A 16,440-nucleotide genomic window follows, 5' to 3' on the forward strand; every position below is an offset into this window, starting at 1 on the left:
GATATGGTTCTCCTTTACAATGAAGCTACTTATTAGTCCAGAAAAAGTTTAAAATCTTCTATTAGAATTAGCCCATAGAAAATACTCCTCCCCCCCCCCCCCCCGCCCCAAAAAATAACAGTACAAAATTCCTGCTGCTCTATATTGTCAAATAGGTCCTATCTAATTTTACTTACAGCAAGTGCAAGTTTACACACACACATTCCCCCTCACAAACACACAAAATTCACCCACACAAACAAACACACACACACACACAAACAAACACACTAACACACATATATACCACAAAAAATTGCGAATACGCTCATCAAAGAAAAACACAGGAAGGTCGCAGAAAAAATGGGATTGACTTGGAAATTGCTCCTTATTTTTATAGCAACATTTAAAATAAGAGGAATAACTATAAAATGCGAAAATATATAAAGTAATTGTACTGAAAATAAAAAAGCATAGATTAGAATTGGCTGCTTTAAGTAATCTATTCTTAATGTAGATATTCTCACAAATTGCTCATTATAAAATTGGCAACCCTTTACAAATTCAAAGTAACCTACAGTCATAGTCTCTACCAACTTTTACGACAAAATGAGTTACCTACTAATTGTTAGTTTTTTTGGTCAATTGTAAACTGTTTGAAACATCAATTTAGTCAAAATCAGTGATTTATTAATAGTATCTGCTAAAACAATGTAATTTTTCTTTATGAATAATTTACAGAAGACTTGTCTCAGATTTTGCTTGTGTATAACACAGGGATCTTAAGGGATAAGGTATTAAACATTAAACTGATGCATTAAATCCCCGATAATCTATAATACAAAGTAGAATGATGTCTGTCCGTCTGTCTGTCTGTCTGTCCGTCTGTCTCTCCGTCTGTCCCTTAAGATCTTGGTAACCACTGAACTGATCGGATTCTACTCTTTAGGGAATATACCTACTGGTCCTGTGGTGGTTTTAGAATATTTTCTTGGGGGGTGGGTCTTGAGCGAATTTTGCGAATTCGTTATTTAATCGCGAAAAAATTTTCTGCTGGGTAGGTGCGAAAATTTTTGATCCATTTGCATTTTTTTCTGCTGGGTAGGTAACAGAAGATGTAATTATACTTCTTGGGGCTTCGCCCCTAGAAGCCGCTAGTAATGAATAAAGATTAAAATAAAAGTACTCAACGTTTTAAACCGGTGAATTAGAAAGCTGGATTATCAAACTTTGGGTACTACAATTATTGACAGTCTAATGTCCCCTACCTCCCTGGCATGTATATAACGTCAATGGTGACTGGTATCTAAAGTCACTTTATCCCAAGATTATGACAGTACAATATAAGGCTCGAAAGGGCTGTTGTTATACTGTGATACTAGGGTAGTAAACAACCATAGAAACCACACAATATATGACAGATTGAAAATTGAGGTCTCATAAACGCGGCCACAATACTTCCTTTCTATCTATCCATCTATCTATCTATCTATCTATCATTCATCTTTTCCATTTATCAATCCATCAAATTACACCCTCTCTATCAATCTTAAGAAACATTTTCTATCTATTTTGACATTGATTATTTCATGAATCTACATATTAATTTACATCTATTAAATCATTTATTTGTGCATTTATTCTATCCATACACTATTAGTCTATCTATCTGTTCCTTTAATTATTTTCATTTAATTTTAGCAAGGAAGGAGGAGACATTTGACTTTAAATGATACTGGTTGGATACTGGTACCCACAGTTCAATTTTCCGTTTTATGATTTATTGATTTGTTGGTCACAAAAGTAGTCTCAAAACTTTTCAACCAATAACTATAATAACAGAAGTAAAATAAATTGCCTTCAAGTTATCTTTTTAGAACCTTTTTAGAATCTTTATTTAAATTTATCATTTTTACTCTTATTTATGTATCCATCCACTTATCTATCTATTTATCTATCTATATATCTATCTATTCATTGATCTATCTATCTATGTAATAAATTAGTCCATATGGTGTATATGTATTATTTTATGAAAATGTGACAGAATTAAAAAAAATATAAATTCATAAAATGGACAATTATTCTTAATATCTTTTAGCATAACAGACAAAGATTTAATTGATATTAAGACCAAAATAATCCAAGATTTTATTTTTGAGGTTGACTTTGCTACCCCCCCCCCCCCCATAAATTTGTTATAAATAGGGGTTCAATCTTCAAATATTTGTATTAGAAGGGGGAGGTTGGGGTCTAAAAATATATTGAAACCATCCCAAGATAAATTACAAAATAAATTAGCATTTAATCAATCCGGTCCCTATGTAAAGCTTCTAGTAACCGGAGAGTTCAATTGGTTTAGTGATTGGCAAGCTTAATGGACGAAAAAAAATCTCATTCTTTTTATTTCCTGACAACACATAAATGTTTGTCTACCTGTACCAAAAGATCTCACAAACTGCGAGACCGATATGCTTCTCCTTACTACTTAGGAACTCATTCTGTATTACTTTTTTAAGCGATTGTTTGACAATATCTGCCAAAGCAAGGAATTCTTCGCTTTTTATTTTCTGGTAAAAAATTCTAGACAAATTTTTGTGATATACTTTGGGTATAAAATGTAATATAAACCAAGGCATGCTAAAAAATATTTTTCTAGTAGTTTTTTAGACGCTTTTCTGGAGAGAGCATTTCAAGTACAGTACAGATACCCTAAAAAAAATTACGGGACATTCACCCCTTTACAACCCTTTGCACGTCTTTGTGCTAAAGATTTTCACAACAATGTCCTTGTTGTTATATGTAAATTATATGTATTAGAATTGAAATCAAATGACTTCTTAAATATTGATACGTCATTAAATCAAAGGATATATGATGCGATTATCTCTCTCTCTTTCTCTCTCTCTCTCTCTCTCTCTCTCTCTCTCTCTCTCTCTCTCTCTCTCTCTCTCTCTCTCTCTCTCTCTCTCTCTCTCTCTCTCTCTCTCTCTCTCTCTCTCTCTCTCTCTCTCTCTCTCTCTCTCTCTCTCTCTCTCTCCCTATGTGTAAAAATTGCTTAATATTAATAATTGTGGTTGAAAGCATCAGGATCAACAGGGATAAGACAATGGCCGATAAATTAATGTACATCCCCAATGAGGATTCACAATATTATCCCTTCTGTAGATTAGAATTAGTAATTCAAATCTTTGGACACTTAACTGAAAGAACCAACCAATCAAAGTCAAATAAAAGTCCCCAAAGTTGTTAGCAAACAAATAAGAAACGTTACCATAAACCTATAAGACTATAATAATAACCAGCCCAATGTCCCCTCCCTCCCTGGGTTGAAAGTCTTCAAAGATATTTAAACTAGGGTCAATTATTCAGTAAAATGGTTAATAGTTGCATATCCTGTAATATATACGTTTTTAACATACAATTTCAATGTTTTATGTCGACTATATGGCATGAAAAAAGTGGTCTTCGCTGACATTTAATCAACATTGAAATAACATTATATCTTATATTGATATAATAACGGCCAAAATGTGCGTTTACTTTAATAAATTTCCTCTTATTTCGGCAAACTTTTTACTGTATAATACTTACTATTCTTTTTACAGTAAAATCGTTCTCGGCTTATTACTGAGCTACTAAGTATATTTAAAAATATGAATCTGATCACAAATTAAAGCCAGCTATTTTGTACTATATATTTGTTTTTAAGAATATTTGTCAGTTTCTTTGATATCATTGCTGCTTGAATTTTATCTATAAATGTATGTACTTATCTATCTATCTATATTACAATCTATCTATTTATTGTATGTTATATCTATTTTAGCCTTGATATTTCTATCAATCTATTTTAAAAAGTATCCATTCATATATTACTATTACATAAATCTATCTATTTATCTACTATTTATCTACCTCTATTTTTCAATTTATATATCTATGCAAACTATCATTTTTATCTACTTATCAATTCTATCTATTAATCTATTATGTATCTATCTATCTTATAACTAATGCCTATTTATCTATATGAATTACAAAAGCTAACCATCCATAGAATTTTATTTACTAGATTTTTCTTGTATTTATTTAATTACATATAAATATTATTTTAATTATTTTATCATTTATCAATTATTTATCTCATGTTTGTATTTTCTATCTATCTATCTATTTATATCTATTTATCTATCTATCTATGAATGTATCTAATATGTGCCTGACAATCAGTTTCTTCTAAACATTCAAAATATTCTCTCGGAGTTTCTCTTAACGGAGAATAACTTCGCAGCGAATCTTTAAAAAAATGAAAATTCTTTGATTTGGATTTCAACAAAGCAGCTTGAGTGCCTAATAAAAAATGAAGTCATACAATACAAATGACCAATGATAGGTCAGTATACATTGAAATTGACCAATGGTAAAATGTATACTGGCCTATCATTGGCCATTCGTATTGTATGATGTAATTTTTATTATGCACTACCTCTTTAAGACAAAAAAGTCTATTAATTAAGGATGGCTTTTGGCTTGTTTTTAAATGTCTTTAAATTCAGACATTTAAAACAGCTGATTTTGAGGCCTTAATATAAAATGAAAATTTTGTTAAAACATATATATCTTTGATTTTAAAAAAATGTTTAAAAGTTAGGGTGTACCTTACTTAAAATATAGGCATACTTATACAATATAAGGGTATTCCTATTTGGTTCAAGCAATGAGCCCCCTTTCTCTATTTTTAAAATAAATAAAAATAAGAATACATAGACCAATGCAATTAAATGGCAGACAAAAATTTTACAAGTTTTAAAAACTAACTTTGATTAATTACATTTTTGTTTTTATTAAAATTTCTTAAAATTAACTTAAATTACTTAATTATAGATTAGCTTAAAATCTCAAAATCAAAGAATTTTTTCCTTTCAAGGGACTAAGAATAGAATCTCCTCTGTGGTATGAAGCTGTACGTTTCCCATTAGAATCCGTCCAAACCATTTTCAAGCTGCGAACCGCTCCTATCAAGGACGTTAATGTCCTTGTTTTTTGTTATTAATCACAAAAATTTGCCAGTTTTCTGGATGATTTATTGGGTGTTAAAACAGTTAAGGACATTAAGTAAAGGTTATTTTTAAATCTATCACTGTTAAAAAATCACAATATTCTTAAAAATCACCTCTTTAGCTACTAAAAACTAAAATTGAATCACTATATACAAGAAAATGCCAAAATGCCTATCCTTAAAAAGGCCCAAAAAACTAGTTAGTTTACGTCATCTATCAACCTATCTCACTTTATGGTCATTTTTTGGTCAAATCTTAGCAATTCTTCACTTTTAAACGATTTTTAAGGATATAAATACTTATTTTTGTTTAATTTTCACTTGTTATAACCTTCAAAAAGATTTAAAATCACTGTCTTAAAAATTAAATATAAGTTTTAACGCAAGAATAAAAAGCTAGCGTAAATTATACGCACTTTCCTGAGAAGCGCTTCGAATCAACTAAACGTCTTTTACAGAGTAACATACAAACACGCGCGCCGACACACACACAGACACGCACACATACACGCACACAAATTAGCCAAAAACGCAACGCTACTGTTTCTCTTATATAGGCCGGTTTTAAAGTTGATATAACAGTACATTATGAGGCTAGACCAAGCTGTAATTATACTGGCATACTAGGGTATTCAATAACTCTAAAAACGATAGTTTAAGATGTATATGCGTGATACATTTGATACTAAAAACTAGACATTTTTGGTGGAGCGCGAGGCTTCCTACAATTTGGGTAGGTACGTATTTAATTTTGCAAAGTTTCCGTCGGATAAATGCTCATCTTTGAGTTCAGATTTTGATTTATTTTTCTGTTTAAATTTAAACCTTAAAAATCGCTTTTAAAATGTAATTTTACCATAAGAATATTGTAATATCATGAGTTTTATATCGTTAGTTTACTAGCGGTTACGCCCCTAGTCACCCAGGCCATATATTTCTTGTAAAAGGAGGGTGAAATACCTAAAACCATCACAATAACTCTGTGAAGCTTGTATAAAATAGAGTACTCAATTGGTTCAGTAATAGAGGCATGTTCATGGACAAACCAAAAAAACCTTACTAATTTGCATTATTGACATAACATTTTTCCAAAAAGCATTTTAAATTTTTTCATGTATCTAATATATAAAATCAGGGCTGATATATATTTTATTTTTATAAATGCTACGCTTTTTTAGAAGTTGTCATTATTGTTTTTATAATATTATTAAATATGTGGATTTTTATGGATTTTGTAGTAAAATATGTTTATAATACATTAAATATTTTGAACTTTAGATTTCAAAATATTATAGATAGATAGTTTTCAGAACAAAAAGGCATATTCTAGAAAAAATAACTTAGTTTAAGTCAAAGAAAAGGTTGATTTATATAGATAGATAGAGGGATGGATTGAAAGTAGATAGACAGATAGATAATGTATGTATAAAAATAGATAAATAAAATAATTTGAGATAATTTAAGGATATAGACAGAGAGATAGAAATAGAGAAAAATAGGCAGAAGAGATATAAAGAACGAAAATTTGATAGATAAATAAATAGAGAGGATACAAAATGAAATTAAATATTTATTATTTAGCATATGTGCTTATGATTATGACTGTCTGTTTGTCTGTTTTTTTTTGGGGGGGGGGGGGGTTAAGAATAAACATTGATGAACTTTCATAATAATGTTAAGCAAAATTACACCTTCTTTACAATAATATTTTTTGGCCAGTATACATTGCGATTGACCCATGGTAAATTTCAAATTATATACTGGCCTGTCATTGGTCATTTGTATTGTATGATGTCATTTTATATTGGACACTATAAGCTGTTTCTCTTCTTAGAAATAAAAAAATTGGTTTAAATCAATAAAATACAGAAACTACCCCCGACCTCTTTATTTACAATTTATTTCATAATAAGGAGGGGGAATGGGTTCTGTTCCCTACTAAGCTCTGCCTTTTTATTTCTTGTCTTTTTCTAAAGTGTTTCTAAATAAAATCTTTGTCTACTTTATTTCTTTTCTGTCAGAAGATTTCCCCCTACCCTTATGAGATATAGTGTGTATTCACCTCCGCTAATTGTTATATCCATATCATTTTTTACTACGCAGAAAGACACAATGCTGTATAATAATACACCAGGGCACTTAAGGTGGGAGGGGTAAAGTCAAACCCCCCTCAACTTCTAAATGTTTTTAAAAAGTAAACATTTTTTTGGGTTGGGGGATGCATTTTTATCGGAGGGTTGGATATACCCTCCACCAAAATAGTTAGAAACCTTCCCTGAACCTGTAAGAAACTTCACATTTCGGTTCAGTAGTTATCAAAATCTTAAGCTACAGACGAAAAAAACTTACTACTTTATATAATGCGATATTTAGTTCTAATAATTAATCTTTTGAAACATGCGGAAGTGAAGTAACACCATGTGAGATATTAGAGAAAATTTTCTGTGGTTCCTACAGTTGTTTGCTATCTTTAGTATAACAGTATAATTATAGTCTTTGAAAGTATCATACTGTACTGTAATACTACTATAATTACATGACTTTAGAATCAGATCTCTAAATTTATTAATTGCTGTAAAACTGTTCTTTTGACCAAGATTACTTTACGTTTTCTAGAAACTGCAAATTTATATAATTGCTTCAATGTAAAACATCACAGGGATCTAAAGGGACAAGACAATTGCTGTAAATTTAATTACATCCCTTATAATGATACACAAAATTAACCATTCTGTAGATATCAATTAGTGGTAGAAACGTAGACACTCAACTTCATGAATCAACCAAGTTTAATTCAGTAACAGTCCCAAAAGTTGTTAAGCAATTGAATAAGAAAATGTGGTTATAAAACTTTAGGGACTAGTGTATTAAACATCCCAATGTGTCCTCCTTCCCTGGAAAAATTTCTTTTAAGTTTTCGTTGGTTTGTAGGAATAAAAATAGAATTCTTTCTTTCAGCTAGATGTTTGAACCTTAAACATATTATGTTTATATATTATTAAGTAGTAAGGTTTTTTTGTCTGTATCTTAGGATTACGAAGACTACTGAACCAATTGATTTCTACATTTTAGGGTAGCTTCACATAGGCCCCGGGATGTTTTAGTCTATTTTTCTGCATCTAACCTAGTTTTACTAATGTAACTGGGAGTATGTCTGTATTTTTAGATACATTATCCCATCAGCCGGCGAAAGACCCTAGAGGCTGGGGTCGTAGTAACTAAGTTATGTTAAGTTTTAGTTGTTTAAATCTGATAGCGAATAGAAAGATACATGTATGAAATTATTAATTTAATCTAAATAAGTGGTGATTCTATTAATCATCATTGGGGGTACATCAAATTATCGTCCAATGCCCCACCCCTGAAAATGCGTGGGAGTTAGAAACGTGCAATCTTCTGTTGTAAAACTGTATGGATGAGTCACTCAGATATCCATCTATCTATCTTCCAATAACTATATATATATACATTTTATTTTTGAGGGATGCAGAAACGTCCAAGCTTTTGTTGTAAAACTGTATGGATGAGTCACTCAGATATCCATCTATCTATCTTCCAATAACTATATATATATACATTTTATTTTTGAGGGATGCAGAAACGTCCAAGCTTTTTATTTCAAGGTGGGTTCAAAGTTAAAGGAAAATGAATACCCCCTTACCCCCCTCCCCGCCCCTTGGATGTGTATTGAGGGAGGGACTACTATAGCTTAAAACCATCCTATTAATAGTAAGTAAAAATCTATTCCATTCAGTTTTAAACTTTGAGAAAGCTTCACAAATCTAATAAAAGGTGCTTTAAGCAAACTTTATTTCTATATTTCAGTACTAGCGGCTACGCCCCTAGAGGCCTCTAGTGGCACTTTAAATGTTTTTATATATTTAAATATGTTTATGTTGCGTTTGACGTTTATGTTTCGCTGAACTCTCTTTGTTAAATCGAGAAACTTAATTTTTTTTTGTTTTTTTTTGGTGATTTCTCTTGGGAGGGTGGTGATACCCTCCCCCAAAATAGTTATAAACCTTCCTTGGACCTATAAGAATCTACCCTGAATCTACAGACAAACAGACATCCTGTTACTTTAGTATAAAGATTGGGATTATTTTAGGCTTCTTTATCTGACCCTAAATCTCCCTCTGAATACAAAAAAGCCCCTAGAAGCTAAGGGCGCAGTTCTCTAAAAAGCTGGACATAACCAGTGAAGCCGTTAGTTGGATCTTAATCGCCAAATGGACTGACTGACGCATCATTCTATTTGCATTACAATAATTTTCTGATCTCATTTCTGAGTCATAAATGTGAGTAATTTTCAGGGAGAGAGGGGGATAGTGGATTGTTAATTACACTGCAACTCAAAGTTTTATAACCAAGTTATCTTATTGGCTGAGTAATTTTATTTGGTTGGTCTAAACTAGTAGTCAATCTACAGAAGGGGTAATTTTGTTTACTATGAAAGGGGATGTGTATGAATTTATTGTACATAGTCTTATCCCTTACGATTCCTGGTTCATGGAAACATGGACGATTACGTCCAAAGCTATACATATACATATAGGTATGAGAAAGAGAGGTAAAGATAGAAAAAGAGAAAGATAAAAAGGCAGAAAGAAAACAAAAGAAGTCAAGGGGAAAAGATTTGTCTAGGGTGAGAGAGAGGGAGAGAGAGGAATAATAAATGATTAATTCTAACTTTCGTAGTAGCTTCGCGCTTAACTAAATTCTTAATATTGCCCTCTATGAGTTTTCTTTTAAAATATCAAAATAAGAAATTCTCACTCCACATATTTATTTTTTCGTTTGTTTGTTTATTTCTTTAGGTAAAACTGATTTAAGCTTGGTTCTAGTTAGCCCAACAAGGCTATGGCCCCCCTTAAATATAATCCATAACTTCCCCCTTTATTTCAATTTATTATTTAAAAGATGGATAGATTCATTACATCCGGAATTTCTAATAGATTTATCAACATCTTATTTTTTTCTTCTTCTCTGATTTATAAAAATCGATTATAAAATTTAGAAGAATGTTATTGTTTGTTTATCTGTTTAATGAACTAGCTCCTTATCTCTAAAATTTGCTAACTCACTCCAAGAAAATTTAAAAACTTCTTATCATCCAAAATGATTGTTTTATTTTAACTGTTTTGGGAGAAATTTTTGGGTTTCTATTTATATAGCTTATATCTATCTATCTATCTATCTATCTATCTATCTATCTATCTATCTATCTATCTATCTATCTATCTATCTATCTATCTACCTATCTATCTATCTATCTATCTATCTATCTATCTATCTATCTATCTATCTATCTATCTATCTATCTATCTATCTATCTATCTATCTATCTATCTATCTATCTATCTATCTATCTATCTATCTATCTATCTATCTATCTATCTATCTATCTATCTATCTATCTATCTATCTATCTATCTATCTATCTATCTATCTATCTATCTATCTATCTATCTATCTATCTATCTATCTATCTATCTATCTATCTATCTATCTATCTATCTATCTATCTATCTATCTATCTATCTATCTATCTATCTATCTATCTATCTATCTATCTATCTATCTATCTAAATGTCCTTTCAGACAAGAACAAGTGACAGATCTAAGATGTAAAATTTTAGCATGGTTCCTATAATTGTTTATTACCCTAGTATAACTGTATAATTACAGCCTAGGCTAGCCTCATACTATACTGTCATACTACTGAACAATGGAAACAGCCAAAGATGTGTTTCCTGAGATGTAAAATTTGAAAACTCATGTTTTATCCATATTCTTCATTTTTTAGGAGCAAAGCTATTATATAAATTAGTTTATTTATGTTTTTTTTTAGCTGAAATACTTTCCTTTATAATGCCTTATTACCATAGGAATCTCCATACAAACACTTACCTCTATTCTTTATTGCACTGTTTTTCTAGATTTAATAGAATAAACTTACCTAAAATATTATTACTTATTATTTTTCAAAAATATGTTACTTTAAAAAAATAATTATTAGGAAGTTTTAGAAAAAGTAGCAAAGAAGTATAGGTAGATGGATGAAATTAGATATATGGATTTAAAAAGAGAAATAGAGAGGCAAAGGAAGAGTGATAGAAAAAAGAGAAATAGAAATAGAGAGAAACAATAATGACAACATCCATAAAAGGGAAGCTCTTAAATGGAAGAACAAAATTAACAGAACAAAATTGTACAATTAAATTTGTAGAAAAACTGATAAATACATGATACTGTTCATAGTTGGACATATTTACATTTTTAGCACCTGACTATAGAGATGATTCGCTTATATATTGTACCTTGTTGTAATAGGAATCAGTATTCCAAAAAATAGATGAATCGGATAATTTTAACATACAAAAAATACGTTTTAAAATGACTTGCGGACTTTCTGGTAACGAGTATAGAGTTGCTTTGCTATATAAGTCGTACCTAACTGTTATAGGAATCATAATTGCTTTTAAAAAGAAATTAGGCTAACACATTAGAAAGGAGAAGATTTTCGTATAAACATGGATGACAACATCCATAAAAGCGAAGCTCTGAAATGGAAGGACAAACGAACATTAACACTTGTAGATTGTCAGAACTGAATTAGCAGAATATTAATGCATCAGTACAAACAATATTGTTAGTAAATTTGTTGCAAAACTACATAAATAGATGATACTGTTTAAGGACATACTTACATTTTTGGGACTTGTTTATAGAGATGCTTAGCTTATAACATTGTACCTTGTTGTGATAGGAATCAGTTTTAAAAAAATCAAAAGAATCGGATAATTTTAACATACAAAAATTTGTTGTCAAAAAAGTTAAAAATCGACATGTTTCAAATGGACGTACGGACATTCTGGTATTGATAGAGTTGCTACGCTTTCTAAATTGTACCTAACTACTACAGGAATCATCATGCAAAGTTTGGAATCGATAGGACAATTCTAACCTGTTTAAATTAACGAAAAGAGCTAACTCTCTGTGACGGACGTACGGACGGACGGAAGGACCGACCCTAATAATAGAAAAGCTTCGCTTTTAAAAGAGCGTATAAACAAACAATCCTTTAGCTACAAAAGGCAGAAATTAATAACTAAGAATTTAATGGATGATTAATACAAGTTATTAGTTAATAAGATTATACCTTCAAATCTATTCCAATGATAATTATTATAAATCCAATTTTGCGGTTGTTTAATTTTTGCAAGCGAAGCTCTAAACATTTTAAACGTTAGTTTTAGGCATGTTTTACATCGTTCTATCTTTACATGAAGATTTTTGTGATTATCAGGTTAATATAGAAACTTTGCAATCATTACCAAAACTGTATGAAATCTCACTGAACCTTCATATAGGTTTTCATATCATTTCATCTAAGTATAAGGGTCAATTTCAGATAGAGAGGGGACAATTGGCTATTTTTTTTACATTATTTCCCAAAATTTGATAATAACGTTTTCTTATTCATTGACTTAACAACTTTGGGTACTTTCAAGAAAATTTGAAAGGTTTGTTTGTTAAGTTGAGTGTCCAAACAATTCAACCACTTATTGTAATCTACAGTGTGTGTTGATGTACAACATAAATTAGTAAATGTATCATCCATTGTCTCATCCCTTTATTCCAGTTTGTGTTCCAGTTTTATGCTCTGGTTTTAATTTTGTGGTTTTCTTCACCTTAAACTTATTTCATATAAAGTTAATAATTAAATTTATTTAAACAAATTGAATTAGATTTTTAATTACTAGTGACTTTTATCAACTTTTTACAGGGTTCGGAAGCCGCGCCTCAGCCGCGCATAAGCCTCAGTTTTAAACCTGCTTGTGAGCAGAAAAAGAAAATTCAGAAAGAAGGATTGTCTGCTAAAGAGCAGTTTTATACATCCAGCTGAATTTTATAGTGATAAAATGAAGATTTCACTGAGGCTTACACGCGGCTTACGCGCGGCTTCCGAACCCTGACTTTTTATCCAATACGTTTCTAATTTCTAGGGACATGGTTCATTAGAGGTTTACCCCACCCCAACAATCATTCAAAAATAGCTTTAAGCTAGTACCAAAAACTACGTGGATATTATGACAGGGGAATTCGTCGATTTAGGTTGCATTTCCCTTTTCAATAATTGGTCAGTTCGTTCATCCAATAGGAGGGGAGTGGATGGGGTGGAGGGATTGGATCGTTATTTTAGCCCACTACAAGTTTCGTTTTTTTTTGAAGACATGATAATCTGGTGTAAGATCCAAGTAATAATAAATCCATTGTAGCTTAGCATAAGGACCCACACACATATATATTGCTCCTTTAATATGTAATCAAGGACAGACAAACGGACAAAGATATTTAATGAGTAGCTTCGCTACTATTAAAAACACCTACTTGTGAAATATAATACTGTTAATTGAAACTTTTTTTGTAATTGATATAAGCAAAGTTATTTTATGATTAGGTTTTCTTGTTGTTATTATATGAGAATAAATAAAATCAAAAAAGTCATAAGAATTATGCAATAAACAGTAGAAATAGGTTCACTATTAAAATGTCAGACAAAGGCCCTTTTTTCGACACATTTTTTTTAATAGATTTGTACAGTAGATTTACCCGATTTACCCACATAAAAAAACAATTAAAAATCCTGTAATTTAATTTGTATCTGTATTTAAATCTTTGTCTGCCCCAGAGATATAGAGATAAGACAATGGATGATTTAAATTATAAGTTTTTCTTATATATGGGTAAGATGAAGTGCAACTTTTATTAGTTTTGCTGATTATAGGTTTTTTGGGGAAGATGCGCAAATGCCGTTATTTAGTTATTATTTTAACAGACCAACATATTTCATTGTAATGGACCCTTTATCAGCATTTAAAATTTTTGTTGTGCTTTTCTGGTAAGCTGAATAAATGATTAACTGATATTTTTTTACTAATTAACATCCCATAGAGACTAGGGATGCAGCTGCTAGTCTCTAATACAAAGTAGTAAGTTGTATTCTTCAGAAAGGTTTCATTGATATCATAAGGTGGTTTTAAGCTATTCTCTGATCACCAAGAAAAGTTAAATAAATATAATTTATTAGTTGATGTAAGTTTAGATTAAAACGATGGTTTTTCTTTGAAAAATCCTATTGTCATATCTCTTTATCCCTAATTAGAACTGCCTTTCCTAAAATCCTCCCACTCTAAACCTAAAATTGTAAAAATAAATTTCATTTTGTACTGTCTTGTTACCAGGGGTAAGGCAATTCAAGAACAACTATTTCAAATAATCTACGACCCTTTTATCAACATAATTCACTATCTTCTTGTGAGCCCAGATATCTTTTACTAAAAAAAAATTAGACGTAAGGCAAAGTTAACGTCAATTACAATATCAATAACTAGCAGCTACGCCCCTAAATGCCTCTAGTGAAACTTTGAATTTTTTTTTTTTTTTTGGTTCAAGTCTCTACGATACCTACCCATGTTGCGTTTAAGTCTCTTGCGTCAAAAAAGATTTTTTGTGATTTCTTATGGGAGAGTGGTGGTACCCTCCCCCAAAATATTTATAAACCTTCCCGGGACCTATGAGAAGCTACCCTGTTAAGGAGAGCCTGATCGGTTCAGCGGTTAGCGAGACCCTTTGTTACACGCAGACAGACAGACAAACAGATATCCTGTTACTTTATTACAAGGATTAAAAATTGATATGTTTGGAGACAATAGGCTATAAATGAACAGGGATCTAAAGGGATAAGACAATGGCCGATAAATTCATTTACATCCCCAAGGATGATCCACAAAATTACCTCTTCTGTAGATTAAAATTAGTGGTTTTAATACTCAAATTAATTAACCAACCAATCATAATTCACTAAGTCTCCAAAAGATGTTAAGCCGACGAATAAGAAAACGTTGTTATGAATCTTTGGGGACAAGTGTAATAAACCGCCCATTGTCCTATACCTCTTGGACAAATGTATCTTTTCTCCAGTAGGAACTCCCTTGGTCAAAAACATACGCTACTAACTACCATGGACAGCTAGTACTTCCTAACAAAGATTCTGCAATCAAATAGTTGATTTCTGTAGTAATTGTATTAAAAAACAAAGTTTACTTCGCAAATAATTTTAAGATTTACAAAAAAGGAGATTTGTAATTCATAATTGGGAATATTAATTTTCTTCTGGTAGCGGTTACGCCCCTAGAGGCCTCTTGAGGTCTTTGAGAGTGGAGAGGGGAGGGGGGGTTAAAATACCACCTATTTTTAGTTGTATAGTTTTAAAAAGAAAAAGTCAAGAAAGTTTCCTTTTTGGAGGGGGATCATTTTTATTGGGACGATTTTTCTTGGATTTTAATGAACCCTAACTTAAAAAATTATAAACCTTTTCAGGACCATATCAGGGAGAACCATATCAGTTTGGTGGTTATCGAGATCCTTCGGTACACACAGAAAAAAAGACAGAGATCATATTACTATATTATAAGAACTAGCGGCTATGCCCCTAGAGGCCTCTAGTGGAATTTAAATGTTTTTTTTTATTTTAAATATCTAATTTGAGAAATAATTCGTCTATGGTCAATCAGCTGTTAAATTCATGTCTCTACGCAGCGCCACTACGCTATGTAAAGACATTCATACACTAGCGACACTATGCGGCAGGAATATTTCAATTTTTTTTCGATTTTATTGTGATTTCTCTTGGGAGGGTGGCGGTGCCCTCCCCTAAAATAGTTATAAACCTTCCCAGGACTTATGAGAATCTACCCTGTTAAGGAGAACCCGATCGGTTCAGCGGTTAGCGAGATCCTTCGGTACAGACACACAGATACACAGACACACAGACAAACAAACATCCATATTACTATAGTATAAGGATTGTGCTATCCCTGTAACATTGCACTTAACTCCCACTTTGCACATTTTTTAACAGCTTGCAACTTTACAAGTAAAGGCAAACTCTTTTATGAGTTTTTTTTAAAGCAAAGTATGTTCTATATTCTCTCATTCCGTAAGTCTGTATGCATTCTTTCAACAAACTATTATTATCTATAAATGGATATAGAATATCTCGATATTGTGATATATTCTTGCATACCTTGATAAAATGTTTCATATTATAACGATGCATCCATTCTATGACTACCTTTATCAACTTCTGACCCTGGAGGAACTTATTGACAAATTTCTTATCCTAATATATTAAGTAGTAAGCTTTTTTTGTCTGTAGCGAAGGATCTCGCTAACTGATGAACCGATATGGTCCTCCTTTACAATGAAGCTACTTATAGGTCTCGGGGTGGTTTTAGGCTATTTTGCTGCCTTTCCACATATCTTTGAATATTGAGCCCCTAGGTGTATAAGTTACCAAAATTGACGGTCAAAACTTCCACTGTCACAATATC

The 16,440-nt window shown here is 31.3% G+C and overlaps 1 protein-coding gene across 1 annotated transcript in view; it reads right to left on the reverse strand.

Annotated features, from left to right (window-relative positions):
* The window catches only part of LOC145334897 (uncharacterized), a 159,721-nt gene extending 154,646 nt beyond the window's left edge, over positions 1-5,075 (reverse strand). Inside the window, exons 1-2 of the mRNA XM_080180516.1 lie at positions 4,902-5,075; positions 4,202-4,278 (exon numbers count right to left, since the gene is read on the reverse strand). Of these exons, the coding sequence (XP_080036642.1) occupies positions 4,202-4,278; positions 4,902-4,977 (153 nt within the window). The 5' untranslated portion in view covers positions 4,978-5,075. The remainder of the gene's footprint in view (positions 1-4,201; positions 4,279-4,901) is intronic.
* Between the last annotated feature and the right edge of the window lie 11,365 nt (positions 5,076-16,440).

Source organism: Acartia tonsa, chromosome 13, assembly GCF_053477335.1.
Source record: "Acartia tonsa isolate MP-2025a chromosome 13, ASM5347733v1, whole genome shotgun sequence".
Classification (NCBI taxonomy): domain Eukaryota; kingdom Metazoa; phylum Arthropoda; class Copepoda; order Calanoida; family Acartiidae; genus Acartia; species Acartia tonsa.